This window comes from Pogona vitticeps, chromosome W (assembly GCF_051106095.1).
Source record: "Pogona vitticeps strain Pit_001003342236 chromosome W, PviZW2.1, whole genome shotgun sequence".
NCBI lineage: Eukaryota > Metazoa > Chordata > Lepidosauria > Squamata > Agamidae > Pogona > Pogona vitticeps.
The window spans coordinates 1330923-1347382 of NC_135798.1; the positions used below are offsets into that span (position 1 = coordinate 1330923).

At 42.0% G+C, this 16460-nt stretch overlaps 4 protein-coding genes across 5 annotated transcripts in view; 1 reads left to right on the forward strand and 3 right to left on the reverse strand.

Annotated features, from left to right (window-relative positions):
- Window positions 1–16460, reverse strand: part of LOC144584975 (uncharacterized) — a 618887-nt gene that overhangs the window by 331655 nt on the left and 270772 nt on the right. The gene's annotated exons all lie outside the window — the stretch shown is intronic.
- LOC144584983 (uncharacterized) overlaps window positions 1–16460 on the reverse strand; it is a 392659-nt gene that overhangs the window by 237401 nt on the left and 138798 nt on the right. The window lies entirely within an intron of this gene.
- The window catches only part of LOC140702985 (uncharacterized), a 54660-nt gene that overhangs the window by 16494 nt on the left and 21706 nt on the right, over window positions 1–16460 (forward strand). Inside the window, 1 exon segment of the mRNA XM_078382474.1 lies at window positions 10355–12241. Within this exon segment, the coding sequence (XP_078238600.1) occupies window positions 10559–12241 (1683 nt within the window). The 5' untranslated portion in view covers window positions 10355–10558.
- Window positions 1137–10355, reverse strand: LOC144584971 (uncharacterized). 2 transcript variants are annotated; one of them, XR_013539470.1, is made up of 2 exons: window positions 5174–10355; window positions 1137–5139 (listed from the first exon to the last, which is right to left on the reverse strand). XR_013539470.1 is itself a non-coding variant. In XM_078382332.1 (2 exons), the coding sequence occupies exon 2, from the start codon at window positions 9219–9221 to the stop codon at window positions 5688–5690; it is 3534 nt and encodes a 1177-aa protein (XP_078238458.1). In that variant the 5' UTR covers window positions 9222–9902; window positions 9937–10176; the 3' UTR covers window positions 1137–5687. The 2 variants fall into 2 exon arrangements, 1 of the variants encoding a protein (XP_078238458.1); XM_078382332.1 differs by having other exon boundaries at window positions 1137–9902; window positions 9937–10176.

The window sequence follows — 16460 nt, forward strand, 5'->3', positions numbered from 1 at the left end:
AGAATGTAACCTTAGATTTATTATGTTATAAGTGATTTGGAATTCCTGGCCATGCAATGGAGTTAAGATTTATAAAATATAAAAGGGTGAATGTTATTTGATGATTATAAAAACCAAATTATAAATTTGAGGGGCACACATATCTACACAAAATGGATGTGATTTATATATTGCAAGTAATTTCTACTATGTTTGGAGTCAAATGGCAATTAAGAATTTCCAATTATGTAATCTGAAATGTCTATGATGAATATAACATTAGAAACTGTTGAGTCTAAGGCACGTAGTCTGAGAAACAAAATATATACAAACTGTAACATGATTGAATATATCAGGTGAGAGACATTTAATATCCCTACTTTTTGAAAGACTGATGATGATATTTGAAAATATATGAAATTGATGATGATATATGAAATACTGATATGAAATACATGTATGTATAGATGTATATTAGAGTGAACATAGTACTAGAGATTACTTAATTATAGTATAAAGCATTAACATGGAGATATTAAGCACATATGAATTATAATATGATTAAGTAGCCAATATTAGATAAATATATTTTGTGGTGTTTTTTATCTTTGCTGAAATGCGGATTTCTCATGATAGTAAAATATTGATATTCTGAGGCATAATTGGTTAGCCAAGGATGTAAGAGAAATTATCTTAAAAATCAATCATTAGAATTACTATAACTTTAGGATGACTCACATCTCAAGCAAATTTTTAAGAGCAATAAGGTTGATGCAGTCAGATTTATATAATGGATAATATTGTATGAAATGCCTCCACCCTGCCTATATGTGGGGTTTTGTTGTTTTCTCTCTCTCTCTCTCTCTCTCTCTCTCTCTCTCTCTCTCTCTGTGTGTGTGTGTGTGTGTGTGTGTGTGTTTGTATTTATTACTTTTGCTTGTTTTGTGTGATCTCTGTTAGGTTTGTATGTCTATAGTGTGATAAAATAAAAAATATTTTTTAAAAAAAGAAGGCCCTCTTGTCTCTCCTTGCTATTCTTTGGAAGTCTGCATTCAATTTTCTGTAACTTTCCCTATCTCCCTTGCATTTGGTTTCCCTTCTCCTCTCTGCTATTTGTAAGGCCTCATTGGACACCCACTTTGCTTTCTTGCATTTCCTTTTCTTTGGGATAGTTTTTGTTGCTGCCTCCTGTACAATGCTACGAGCCTCTATCCAAAGTTCTTCAGGCACTCCGTCCACCAAATCGAGTTCCTTAAATCTGTTCTTCACTTCCACTGTGCATTCATAAGGGATTTGGTTTAGATTATACCTGAGTAGCCCAGTGGTTTTTCCTACTCTCTTCAGTTTAAGCTTGAATTTTGCTATGAGAAGCTGATGATCAAGAGCCACAATCAGCTCCATGTCTTGTTTTTGCTGACTGTATAGAGCTTCTCCATCTTTGGCTGCAGAGAATGTAATCAATCTGATTTCGATATTGCCCATCTGGTGATTTCCATGTATAGAGTCGCCTCTTGTGTTGTTGGAAAAGAGTGTTTGTGATGACCTGCTTGTTCTCTTGACAAAACTCTATTAGCCTTTGCCCTGTTTTGTTTTGAACTCCAAGCCCAAACTTCCCTGTTGTTCCTTTTATCTCTTGACTCCCTACTTTAGGATTCCAAACCCCTATAATGAGAAGAACATCTTTCTTTGGTGTCAGTTCTAGAAGGTGTTGTAAATCTTCATAAAATTTCAGTCTCCTCAGCATTGGTGGTTGGTGCATAAACCTGGATGACTGTGATGTTGAAAGGTCTGCCTTGGATTCGTATTTAAATCATTATATCATTTTGACATTATATCCCATTACAGCTTTTCCCACTCTTTTGTTGACTATGAGGGCTACTCCATGTTTTCTAGAGGATTCTTGCCCACAAAAGTAGATATGATAATAGTCTAAACTGAATTCGCCCATTCCTGTCCACATTTGTTCACTTACTGCCAGGATGTCAATGTTTATTCTTGCCGTCTCGTGTTTGACTGCATCCAGCTTACCAAGGTTCGTAGATCTTACATTCCAGGTTCCTATGCAGTTTTTTTCTTTGCAGCATCAGACTTCCCTTTCACTTCCAGGCACGTCCACAGCTGAGCGTCCTTTCGGCTTTGGCTCTGGAGCTACTTGTACTTGTCCTCTGCTCTTCCTCAGTAACATGTTGGACACTTTCCAACTTAAGGGGCCCATCTTCCAGCATCATATCTTTTAACCTTTTGTTTCTGTTCATGGGTATTCTTGGTAAAGATACTGGAGTGGCTTGCCAATTCATACTCTATGGATTGTGTTTAGTCAGAACTCTCCACTATGACTTGTCTGTCTTGGGTGTCCCTGCACGGCATAGCCCGTAGCTTCCCTGAGTTACTCAAGCCCCTTTGCCACAACAAGGCAGCAATCCATGAAGGGGTTGTAATATTATACCTTCTTTCATATATATCATATATTTTTGTATATTGTAATATTATATCTTCTTTCATCCTTGGTAGGGTTTAACTTATCTTCCTCTTCATCCCTTAACATTTATCTTTATTTATCAAGACTTTAAACCATTCCATTTTAGCATCACATCTCCATTTGGTCCCATACTCTGAGGACATACCCTAGCAAAGCAACACCCAATAGTAACAAATCCTCAAACTTTAACTATTTTCCTTTTAAAAAAAAACCTAGCCCAAAAACCCTCACCATTGTCAGGTTGGGGAAACAACCTGAATAGAATTGTTAAATCAAGTTTGTAAAATGACCATAAGTATTGTCAGAATCAGAAGTGTAAAGTAAAGCAAAGCTTGAATATACACAGCTGAGGTGATTGTTACAGCTGTGAATGTAAACGTAGGATTGGACAATACTAGGATAAAATTAGCAGCACTAGGACACACAATCTGTGGGTTGTTGTGGATTGTTGCTGGTGATACTGTTGGAGAAACCGTAGAGAAGAATCGTATTGTTCGTGTTGCTGAGAATCCTGGTGGAAGCTGTGTCTACGTGCTTGATAAGAGAAGGAACACTGGCAAGCTGGAAGGAACTTATGGTATTCAACTACTGAACTTATTTAAATGATATATGCACTAAAACTCTGTGAAAACTACTGTGCATTATTTTGGAACTGAAAACTTGCCTGTATATATTGTTCATAATAGAATATCTACTACAGTGGGGTCTCTACTTAAGAACTTAATCCGTATTTGAAGGTGGTTCTCAAGTTGAAAAGTTCTTATGTTGAATCTGCATTGAAAACCATTTAATCCGTATCTGCTCTTTTCCGTCCATAGAAACTACAGTGGAACCTCTACTGAAGAACTTAATCCGTTTTGGAATGGTGTTCTTAAGTTGAAACGTTCTTAAGTTGAAGCAAAATTTCCCATAGGAATGGACTGAAAACCAATTAATCCGTTCTGGCTGGTTTTTTTGTTTGTTTTGTTATGTAGAGGTGCGTTCGTACATTGAAGCATTAGTTTCCATAGGAACTAATGCAAAGCTGGTTAATACATACTCTACCACTAGGGGGAGATTTTTTTTTTAACCTAAGATGACCTAAGGTTAAAAAAAGAGCAGGAAAGGTTTTTTTTTCCCTGTTCTTATCTTGGATTTCTGTTCTCAAGTAGAAGCAAAATTTAGCAAATGGAGCTGTTCTTAAGTTGGATTGTTCTTAAGTAGAGACGTTCTTAAGTAGAGACCCCACTGTATCAACACTATCCTTGTGCCTGGTGTATTCATAATCTCAGTGAAGATCTTATTTGGCTATCATACTTTGGTGTTCAGCTGGATTCCGCTACTCTGTGAACCATTATATTTAATAATATTCCTCCCTCTTTTTGGCATGATCCTACCTGGCCACAGGTAAGTGCAAAGTCCTGCACCTTGGAAAAAGAAACCAATTGCTCAATTACAAGATGGGGGATACTTGGCTCAGCAAAATTACGAGTGAGAGGGATGTTGGAATTGTTGTAGATCGCAAGCTAAATGCGAGCCAACAGTGGCTTTTTTATTAATTCAGGTTTTCCAACTCTTCCTTCACTTTCTCCTTTCATGGGTTCACCATTTTCAATTCATTTATGGATTTGCAATGCCTTTAAATTGAGTACAGTGGTGCCTCACATAGCGATGATAATCGGTGCAGCAAAACTCGCTGCAAAGCGATTTCGTCGCTATGTGATATTAAAAAGCCCATATGAATGCATTGAAACCCCTTCAATGCATTCCTATGGGCTAAAATCCTCCATGCGGCAGCCATTTTTGCTGCCCGGTAAGCGAGGAATCCATCCCAGAAAACAGTGGGTGGCCATTTTTTTTACCCGGCGGTCATTTTGGAACCACCGATCAGCTGGTAAAAAAATCATCGCTTTGCGATGATCGGTAAGCGAAACAGGGTACCGATCATCACAAAGTGATTTTTCCCCATAGAGAACATCGCAAAGCGATCACAAAAAGTTAATTGCTATGCGATTTCGTCATTAAACGGGGCACCCGTTAAGCAAGGCACCACTGTACTGTACTGTGGAGGAAATTTGCAAGTAAACCATGGAACTTTTCCTGTAAAACCTCAATTCTAATCAAACCCTATCCTTGTATTTCTGAGTAAGCTGGTTGGATACCTCTGTGGTTTAAATATTTGGTTCCAGAACCAGAGGTTCACTGCTGTGTCTCCCATGGGTAAGGTCAGCCTGTGTGGCCTTTGGGAAACTGCAAGGTACCAGAAGCAGGAAACGGGGAACGACTTTTGAGTATTCTCTACCTAGAAACCCCCCCCCCCAAAAAAGGGCTGCCATCAGTCAGAATTGACTTGATGGCCCATGATTAATATTATTTCAGATAGTGGTTAATATTAATCAACTACAATATATTTTCCCATCCCTGTCCCTTTGGAAGTATCAGTTCAGGCAAGGTGAGTGTGACAAACCCAGACCTACTGGGATCTGCCACACGTTAACTAAGCTGCCACCAACCATTCCCTGTAAGAAGTCACACAGACCAGGGATGGATTTTTAAACAAATAAAAGAATAAGGTTTATTTAAATACAACACACAGGGAAAATAAAATAATCAGGTGAATAAGATAAAGTAACGTGGCTTATTCTCACTCATACATACACACAGTTTGGTTCACACAGAACCCTTAACTTGAAGCACAGACCCTGAACCTATCAGTTCTGGCTAACCAACAGACACCTGAACCTATCAGGTTGGTACTCTGACACACAGTAGTACCCTGTCTGACACACAGACTCCCACACCAGCTTCTTCCCAGCTGCTGCTTCGTCACATCCCAGCGTCTCTCCTTCACCACACAGGCTTCACATTTATATACAGTACAGCCCCTCCTCCTGATGTCCCGCCTTCCACTCCCCATAGGATGGAACTTTCCCTCCAAACCCATGACAGACAGGTAACATCAGTGCTGTATGTAACACCTCCCCTCTTTATAAGTTGTTTTGTAGGGGGAAAGCTAAGGTGCTTTTCCCCAAAAAACAACCTGGATAAAACATACAACAACAGTTATACATACCATATCATACTTACTTAAACTTACATTCTAAGTTAACCATAGCAATTAGGCATTTAAACATTTACCATATACATTACATTAATTTACCTTTATTCATACAAACCAAGTTCAAAAAACAGGTACATTTAACCTTTGGTCACCAACATATATACATAGTCCATGTTTCTTTCGCCGTCTTCATTCTTCAGGTCTTCCTGACAAGGCGTCAGCAACACAGTTCACTGACCCTCTGACCACCTTCACTTCAAAGTCATAGTCCTGTAGGTTTAAAGCCCACCTCATAAGTTTGCTATTGTGGGTTTTCATTGTCTTTAACCATTGCAATGGTGAATGGTCAGTGCACAGAACAAAATGTCTTCCCCAGATGTAAGGCTTGGCCTTCTGGATCGCGTAGACTATTGCCAGACACTCCTTCTCCACGGTTGCCAAATGTCTCTCACCTTTCTGGAGTTTCCTACTCAGGTAGGACACTGGATGCTGGTCACCATTTTCACCCTCCTGGCAAAGAACTGTTCCTACCCCGCTGTTAGACGCATCGGCGTAGATGATGAACTCCCGGTCGAAGTCTGGAGCACGCAGCACTGGATAGTTGATTAGCGCCTGCTTCAACCTCTGGAACGCCTCCTCACAGTCGCTGGTCCACGGGATGCGGTCATCTGTCTTCTTCCTCGTTAGATCAGTCAGCGGAGCCGCAATCTCGCTAAACCTCGGGATGAACTTTCTGTAGTAGCCCACCAACCCAAGAAATGATTTGACTTTTTTCTTGGTGTTGGGTCTGGGCCAATCACGAACTGCTTCTATCTTGGCCTCTAGGAGTTTTATCACTCCTCCCCCTACCGTGTGACCCAAGTATTTTCTTTCTGGGCTACCCAGCTGCAGTTTGTTTTCTTTGCAGGGCCTGGGCCAAAGCACTTCCTCCCCTGGGTCAAAGTGCCTCTCACTGGCTCTCTGGTCATCCCAAGCTTTCTTTCTGACCTTTTGAGCTTGCAGGGTCTCTGCTGCTAGCTCTAGGTTTCTCTTTAGGTCCTTCCTCAAAGAGTCTCTATCTGTCACAACATCTTGTGGGTCATCCTGGGTGATCTGCTCCCAATTTTGTTTGATCAAATCAAGGGGCCCTTTCACCCTTCTTCCAAATAAAAGTTCAAATGGACTGAACCCGGTACTGGCTTGTGGCACTGATCGATAAGCAAACAAAAGGGATTGCAGCTTCTGGTCCCAATTGTTTGGATTCTCTGCCAAGTAAGCCCTAATCATGCGCATTAGAGTCCCATTGAACTTCTCAGTTAACCCATTACTTTCAGGATGATAGGCAGTGGTTTCCTTGTGCTTAATTCCACAGATTTGCCATAAGCGTTTCATGAGCTTTGATGTGAACGATGCTCCCAAATCTGTGATTATTTCTGAGGCAAATCCCATCCTGGACATATACCCCACCAAGGCATCTGCCACTGTGTTAGTTTCAATGTTAGTCAAGGGTATGGCTTCAGGGTACCTTGTGGCATGGTCCACAATGGTGAGAATGAACCTGTTCCCCCTCTTTGTGGCCTTGGGCAAAGGTCCCACAATATCCACCCCTATGCATTTGAACGGAGTGTCAATCACAGGCAAAGGGCACAACTTTGCTTTGGTCCTGTCGCGGCTATTCCCCTGCCTTTGACACACATCACATTGTTTACAGAACTCTTTGATCTGCTTCCCTATGTCAGGCCAGTAAAAATTCTGTGTGATTCTCTGCTGTGTTTTGTTCACCCCTAAGTGTGCAGCAAACATGTCAGAGTGCCCCCTTTGTAAGATCATGGGGCGATACTTTTCAGGTACCACTAGCTGACTTCGGATCCCATTTCCCCCTGTTGAGATATTCCTCAGGGTCTCTCCATATAAAATCCCCTTTTCCTCCAGAAATCTCACTGGGGTTTCAGGTGTTAGCTGGGCGTCAGTCACCTGTTCAAAACACTTTTGGAGAGTGGCATCTGCCTTTTGCTCTTGTCCAAATCTGCTGTCTGTGGTTAAGGTTTCCACCACAGCTTCTGAACTCCCCTCTGCTTCCGTCTCTGGCTCATCATTACCCCCCTGAACTGTCCCCGTGGTGGCTTGTGAGCGTGTAATCACTAGCACCCGTTTCACATGTTCAGCCAGGTCATTTCCCACGAGCACGGCTGCTGGCAGAGTCGATGAAATCGCTAGCCGCCAAACTCCCCTCCAGCCTTGAAAGTTCACAGGTACCTCCGCTACTGGCAGTGAGATTATCTGCCCCTCAATCCCTGCCACCTTCATGCTCTCATTTGGGATCACATATTCCCTAGGAATAATATCTGGATGGCACAGGGTCACCTGAGAACAAGTGTCCCGCAGCCCCCGATACTGACGGTCAAGTATTCCTACGTCCACCCCTGCTGTCTCAAACAACTGAGAATCTGTTTTTATCAGCAAGCAGCGCTTTACCTCCACAAGAGGACCATTTTCCTCAGCCTGATCAGCCGAGGTAGCTGTTCCAGACTGAGTAGTCATGGCAACAGGCTCCCTCAGTGACACTGAGCCTTGCTCTTTCTGGACACAGAACACAGCTTTTGGCTTGGTCCCACTAGAATTCTGAGGCACCATTCCTTTTAGCTGCTTTAATTTCTCACACTCTGAGATTAGATGGCCCTTTCCCTGACAGAAATAACATTTTCTGGTGTATTTTGAGTCTTTCTCATCTTGTTTTGGTTTTCCCTCCAAAATCTGAGGTCTTGGTTTCATGTCTAAGGGCTTCCCTTCACCATGGGCCCCTCCCCCTTGCTGGCTTTTCCCTGGTCCCTGAGAGTACTTGCTGTAGGTTTCTTTGGGTTTACCTACAGATTTCCCCTCACCCAAGGGCTTTCTTATTTGCGAAATAAAATCTGCGATCTCGGCTGCTTCTACCACAGATTTTGGTTTCCTTTCCCTCACCTGGAACTTCAATTCCCCATGGAGAACTGAATAGAACTGTTCCAGCGCTATCAAGTCTTTGAGCTGCTGAAAGGTCTCTGTCCCCTCCTGAGATAGCCATTTCTCAAGCAGCCTCACCAATTGGGCCTCCACTTGGGTAAAAGTCTGCTCTGGCTTTTTGGTGATTGACCTAAATCTTTGCCTCAGCTGTTCCGCATTTATCCCATGTCTTGCAAACACCAGTTTTTTAAACTCTGCAAAATCTCTCATCAGTTCCTCAGGCATCTCGGCATAGACCTCAGCCAGGCTACCACTGATTAAAGATCGCATGATGGTCATCTTCTCAGTTTCCCTCACTGAGAAGTCCACAAACGCTCTTTCCACTAAGGAAAAGAACACCTCAGGACAATCTCCCTTGTGGTACACAGGGAATTTCTTCAGGTCAGCTTTAGACAATTGGCCTCCCTCAGAATCCCTATTGTTATTATTGTTCTGGTTCATCAGTTCCAGTTTTCTTAATTCAAACGCCATTTTCTCTCTCTCCAATGCCAATTCAAATTGTCTCTGTTTCTCCCTTTCCTCCCTTCTTTCTCTCTCTAATCTTTCTTCTCTTTCCCTTTCCTCCATTTCAAATTGCCTCATCCTCAGTTCATGCTGTTGGGCTATGAGCAATTTTCTAAGTTCTGGGTTCTGCTCTCCTGTGCTGTCACCCTGCAATGAGCCAAATTCATCCTCAGAACCTTGGTCAACCTGGGGGTCTTTCACTTCACCCATTTCTGCCATTTGGCTTCGAGTCAAGGGCATAATCCCCCCCCAGCACAAGCTGCTTTCAAAACTCAAGCCTCAAAATAAAACGACCACTTTTTTTTCTCTTTTGCCTCAGAACCAGCTTTCTATAGATTGCTGCTGTTCTTCAGAACTTGCAACAGTTGCGAGCCAGAGCCTACCCCCCTCTGCTAGGCCTCTCAGCAGGCAGGCTAAATCACTGCTACTACACAGTTTTGCCTCAGCTTTTTCCCGCCAAAACAGGCTGCCTCAGAGCTCCCTAATCTAGCCCCCAATCTGAGGTTACACGTTCTTCTACTAGTGCACCCCCCCGTGAGGCACACCTAGAAGATTACCTACGCGCTCTCAGATTGTCCCTGACTAGACCCCCCTTGCTCTGGGCACACTTGCCAAGGCTTTGCTGGACCGCTGGACAACTGGACCAGTCGTATCCCACACGCTGGACACCAATCAATGTGACAAACCCAGACCTACTGGGATCTGCCACACGTTAACTAAGCTGCCACCAACCATTCCCTGTAAGAAGTCACACAGACCAGGGATGGATTTTTAAACAAATAAAAGAATAAGGTTTATTTAAATACAACACACAGGGAAAATAAAATAATCAGGTGAATAAGATAAAGTAACGTGGCTTATTCTCACTCATACATACACACAGTTTGGTTCACACAGAACCCTTAACTTGAAGCACAGACCCTGAACCTATCAGTTCTGGCTAACCAACAGACACCTGAACCTATCAGGTTGGTACTCTGACACACAGTAGTACCCTGTCTGACACACAGACTCCCACACCAGCTTCTTCTTCCCAGCTGCTGCTTCGTCACATCCCAGCGTCTCTCCTTCACCACACAGGCTTCACATTTATATACAGTACAGCCCCTCCTCCTGATGTCCCGCCTTCCACTCCCCATAGGATGGAACTTTCCCTCCAAACCCATGACAGACAGGTAACATCAGTTCTGTATGTAACAGTGAGTCCATGCTGTTTGCACAATATGGCTAATTTTTCAAATGTTGCCTGTAAAGCCTTCAGGAGACATATGCCTTTCAAAGGAGTCAAAGACAGAGCAAGCTATTTGGTTTGACCTCCAGTTAGTTTCTGCTCTGTGCTATATTCTCAAAATATCTTCTTTGTTCTCTATCAGGTAACAAACTCGATGGCCAGAATTATACAGAGACACTTCTTCTGGCCCTGAAAAGAGTCAAGTGTGAAGCCAGGAAGAAAAGCTTGGAAAAACCCATGAGCTAAAAGAGAAATGGCTTAAACTCCTGAAGTGTGGAGACAGCTTCAGACCAGTGCCGCTAGTTCAGATTAAAGAACTCACCCTGGGGAGAAATCATACAAAAACATGGAATGTGAAAACAGTTTCAGCAGGAGAAGAAATCTGCGTTCACATCAAACTCACACAGGGAAGAAACGGTACAAAGGAATGGAATGTGGAAAGAGCTTTTGTGAGAATGGTCAGCTTGGGAGACATCAAAGGACCCACACTGGGGAGAAACCACATAAATGCATGGAATGTGGAAAGAGCTTTGGTGAGAATAGTAAGCTTAGGGTACATCAAAGAACCCACACTGGGGAGAAACCACATAAATGCATGGAATGTGGAAAGAGCTTTAGTCAGAGTGGTGCCCTTAAGTTACATCAAAGGACCCACACTGGGGAGAAACCACATAAATGCATGGAATGTGGAAAGAGCTTTAGTCAGAGTGGTGCCCTTAAGTTACATCAAAGGACCCACACTGGGGAGAAACCACATAAATGCATGGAATGTGGAAAGAGCTTTAGTCACAGTAGTCAGCTTAGGTTACATCAAAGGACCCACACTGGGGAGAAACCACATAAATGCATGGAATGTGGAAAGTGCTTTAGTCACAGTAGTCAGCTTAGGTTACATCAAAGGACCCACACTGGGGAGAAACCACATAAATGCATGGAATGTGGAAAGAGCTTTAGTCAGATTGGTCAGCTTAGGTTACATCAAAGGACCCACACTGGGGAGAAACCACATAAATGCATGGAATGTGGAAAGAGCTTTAGTCGGAATGGTGACCTTAGATTACATCAAAGGACCCACACTGGGGAGAAACCACATAAATGCATGGAATGTGGAAAGAGCTTTAGTCTCATTTATGCCCTTAGGTTACATCAAAGGACCCACACTGGGGAGAAACCACATAAATGCATGGAATGTGGAAAGAGCTTTAGTCAGAGTGGTCATCTTAGGGTACATCAAAGGACCCACACTGGGGAGAAACCACATAAGTGCATGGAATGTGGAAAGAGCTTTGGTGAGAATGGTCAGCTTAGGGTACATCAAAGGACCCACACTGGGGAGAAACCACATAAATGCATGGAATGTGGAAAGAGCTTTAGTCGGAATGGTGACTTTAGGAGACATCAAAGGACCCACACTGGGGAGAAACCACATAAATGCATGGAATGTGGAAAGAGCTTTGGTGAGAATGGTCAGCTTAGGGTACATCAAAGGACCCACACTGGGGAGAAACCACATAAATGCATGGAATGTGGAAAGAGCTTTACTCGCAGTGGTCAGCTTAGGGTACATCAAAGGACCCACACTGGGGAGAAACCACATAAATGCATGGAATGTGGAAAGAGCTTTAGTCTCATTTCTGCCCTTAGATTACATCAAAGGACCCACACTGGGGAGAAACCACATAAATGCATGGAATGTGGAAAGAGCTTTAGTCAGAGTCGTCAGCTTAGGTTACATCAAAGGACCCACACTGGGGAGAAACCACATAAATGCATGGAATGTGGAAAGAGCTTTAGTCAGAGTTGTCATCTTAGGGTACATCAAACCACCCACACTGGGGAGAAACCACATAAATGCATGGAATGTGGAAAGAGCTTTAGTCTCATTTATGCCCTTAGATTACATCAAAGGACCCACACTGGGGAGAAACCACATAAATGCATGGAATGTGGAAAGAGCTTTAGTCAGAATGGTCATCTTAGGTTACATCAAAGGACCCACACTAGGAACCTTCAGGATCTGTCCTTCCAGTGAGCACTCAGGGTTGATTTCCTTCGGAATGGATAGGTTTGTTCTCCGTGCAGTCTACAAGACTCTCAAGAGCCTTCTTCAGCACCACAGTTCAAAAGCAACAATTCTTTGCCTGTCAGCTTTATGGTCCAGCTCTCACTTCCCTACATCAGTACAGGAAAAACTATAGCTTCAACTACTCGGACTTTGGTCGGCAAGGTGATGTCTCTGCTTTTTAAGATGCTGTCTAGGTTTATAATTGCTTTCCTCGCAAGTAGCAGGTGTCTTTTAATTTTGTGGCTGCTGTCGCCATCTGCAGCAATCATGGAGCCCAATAAAGAACAATTTGTCATTGCCTCTGTATCTTCCCCTTCTATTTGACAGGAAGTGATGGGACCAGTGGCCATGATCTTAGTTTTTTTGACCGTTTTTTGCGCTCTCCTCTTTCACCGTCATTAGGAGGTTCTTTAATTCCTCCTCACTTTCTGCCATCAGAGTGGTATCATCTGCATATCAGAGGTTGTTGATAGTTCTTCCAGCAGTCTTGATTCCGGTTTGGGATTCCTCCAGTCCAGCCTTTTGCATGATGTTTTCTGCATATAAGTTAAATAAGCCGGGGGACAATATACAGCCTTGTACTTTCCCAATATTGAACAAATCAACCATTGCTTCGTGTCCCATATATAGATTTCTCAGGAGATACATGAGGTGGTCAGGCACTCCCCTTTCTTTAAGAACCTGCCATAGTTTGCTGTGGTTTTACACAGGCAAAGCAAAGCAAAGCAAAGCGTGTTGCTTATATACTGCCCCATATTGCTTCAAACACTCTCTTGGTTGTTTACAAGTTATTTATGCAGGCTACACATTGCCCCCCTCCCCAACAAGCTGGGTACTCATTTTACCGACCTCGGAAGGATAGAAGGCTGAGTCAACCTTGAGCCGGCCACCTCGGACTGAACCCCAGGTCAAAGGCTTTTGCACAGTCAATGAAGCAGAAGATGTTTTCCTTTTCTTGGAAAGCTTGAGGGAAGCTAAAATGTAGATAAATATATGTATCTATAAATTCCATAAAGGTTAATTAAGAATAATATTAGATGCTTTGGCTCTTATGGTTTATATATAGAGCTTAAATATGAGTGAATCACCATATTGATTATATAGACAAGATTAGACAATAAAATGTCTTTTTACCTGTAAAAGTGGGGATCTTACAGAAATGTATTGAGCTGGCCTGGAGCTTCTGTGTGGGGAGGTGTGTATGGCTAAGGTACCTTTATGATGAAATTAGAATTGCTTATGATGACTTCTGGTTAGAGGTGTACGCAGGTGAAAGAATATATAGGGACTTTATAGATAGCACTTTAAAAGCCAGGAAAAAGAATGAAAGAAATGAATTCCTAGATCCACAAGGCTGTAAATAATTAAAAATTCCTGATTTATACATGGAGCAAAGAAATATAATAAAAATGGGGAAGTTACTTGTTGAATGTCTTAAATGGTTAATAAGTATAGGTAATGCTTAGATTACATATTCTGATCACAATTATTTAGAAGGTATTGATGATGAATTAGAAACATGAAGATACTAAGTAACTTATGAACTATAATTGGTCTATGCAACTAAGAATGGCTTGAATATAAGATCAATACAGGTTTAAGTTTATATATTAGACAATTTATTTATGTTAATCTTTAGGGTTTATGTAGTCAGATTTATATATTAAATGGATATGGTCTAAAGATGCTTAGTAGGGCAATATGGTTAATGTAGTCAGGTTTATATGTTAGATGGATATATTCTTCCCACATATATGTTTTGTGTTTGTTTTGTATGTTTGTGTATAATAAAAAGAAAAAGAAAAATGTGATTGGCTGACTAATGAATTGAATCAGATTAAAGAAGAAGTTTTTAAAAACCTAATCAATAAATTAAAAATCAATAAGTCACCGGGCCCAGATGGCATCCACCCAACTGTTATTAAGGAACTGAGAAATGAAGTTGTTGAATTCTTAACTAAGATATACAACTTGTCATTTAAAACAGTCCATTCATTTTGTTTTACTTGTGAGTAGACTCTGCTATTTTTGTTCACATTGGAGGCACATATTTCTACCAATGGGGAATATCTACACCCCGAGAAGCTGGAAATAGATTTTCTGTCATTGGCAGGCTTCTTTTCTCTCTCTCTCTCTCTCTCTCTCTCTCTCTTCCTTCCTTCCTTTTTCACATGTGGTGTTTTTTTTGCAGCATCAGAAGTGGGTGTGTATAATTCTGATTCTTCTGTTTGTGACCTGATGGGGAAAGGAAAGGAAAGGGGAGGGCCTCTCACTGGGGATCCAGCCAAGGGTTGGGCTCTGTCTCCGAAGGTCAGGAGAAAGGAAGGGCCCTCGTGGCTGCCCCAAGGCCAGCAGATGGAGGATGGGGTGGGGAGTTCTTGTGGCCCTTCCATCGCCATGAATATTGTTATAAATCCCGGCTGAGCCCTCGGATCCTGTCCTAGAGAGATCGGCTGCTCGAAGTCATGGGAGTTTCCCCTCTTGGCTCAGGCCTTTCTTGGCTTTTCTCAGCCCGGGGATCCCTTGTTGTTTCTTCCGGCCGGCATCACGGCCAGAGCCAGCCTCAAGGGAGGCTGGGTGGATCTCAGGCCAGGAACGGACGGACTTTGGGGCACCCAGAACCGGGGGGGGGGACGACGACAAGGGAACGCCTCTTCCCTTTTGACTTAGAAGGCCAAGCTCTCCAGTTGTCGCAGGGGCACTCCTCTGGGGAACCAGCTGCCACCATCATCATCCTGTTGAAGAACAGGGATGATTGGACTTTTGGAACCCTCTGTTTACTTGTCTGGCAAAAAAAAAAAAATTAATTGCTGGAATTGAACAGGGCAACTTTTCCTGACCCTTTCTTTGCTGTGTCTCTTTTCGTCCAGAAAGTGGCAAAGATGAGGACACATTATTAAGGATTGACCCAAAATCTGAATCGTGCTTTGGTTTTTTCTGTCTTGGTAAGCGTTACATCATTTTTTTAAAAAAAGCTTAAAAATTACCTCTCTTTAGTGTCAGGATGTCCCTTAGAGAAGGAAAGTTATTTATTAGAATAAATGAACCACTAGGGCTGAACGTAAAGAACAATGATGGACGGCAGAATTATTTTGCTTCCAGCTACAAGCAAAAATAAAACAGAAAATGATATGGAGCATTTCAAGAAACATTCTAGTAGCTGTCATTGTAGAAGAGGCAGCCCTGTTCGTCCGCACAAGCGTTATCCGGCAAAATCCAAAGAAACAAAACAAAACAAGGCACAAATGTATGGCACCTTATCGGCTAACCATTATATTTTCATGTGAGCCTTTGTGGACATGCCCACTTCATCAGACATACGGAAACAGAGTGAAAAATAGCGGGTGAAATAATACGTTTCATAACAGAGCACAGCTGAGAATAAAGCTGGAGGCAGAACCCGGGGGGGGGGGATCCTGCGACCAGGGATCAGAGCTGGCAGGGGTTTGACAGGGAACCGAAAGGAAGGAAAGGGAGGAAGGAAAAGCCTTCATCTGGAGGAAGGAGGAGGAGGAAAGAAAGAAAGAAAGAAAGAAAGAAAGAAAGAAAGAAAGAAAGAAAGAAAGAAAGAAAGAAAGAAAGAAAGAAAGAAAGAAGGAAATAAAGAAAGAAAGAAAGAAGGAAAGAAGGAAAGAAAGAAAGAAAGAAGGAAAGAAAGAAAGAAAGAAAGAAAGAAGGAAAGAAAGAAAGAAAGAAAGAAAGAAGAAAATAAAGGAAGAAGGACATTTAGGAAGAAAGAAAGAAAGAAGGAAAGAAAGAAAGAAGGAAAGAAGGAAAGAAAGAAAGAAAGAAAGAAAGAAAGAAAGAAAGAAAGAAAGAAAGAAAAAAGGAAAGAAAGAAGGAAAGAAAGAAAGGAAGGAAGGAAGAAAGGAAGGAAGAAAGAAAGAAAGAAAGAAAGAAAGAAAGAAAGAAAGAAAGAAAGAAAGAAAGAAGGAAGGAAAGAAAGAAGGAAAGAAAGAAAGAAAGAAAGAAAGAAAGAAGGAAAGAAAGAAAGAAAGAAAGAAAGAAAGAAAAAAGGAAAGAAAGAAGGAAAGAAAGAAAGAAAGAAAGAAAGAAAGAAAGAAGGAAGGAAATAAAGAAAGAAAGAAATAAGGAAAGAAGGAAAGAAAGAAAGAAAGAAGGAAAGAAAGAAAGAAAGAAAGAAAGAAAGAAAGAAAGAAAGAAAGAAAGAAAGAAAGAAAGA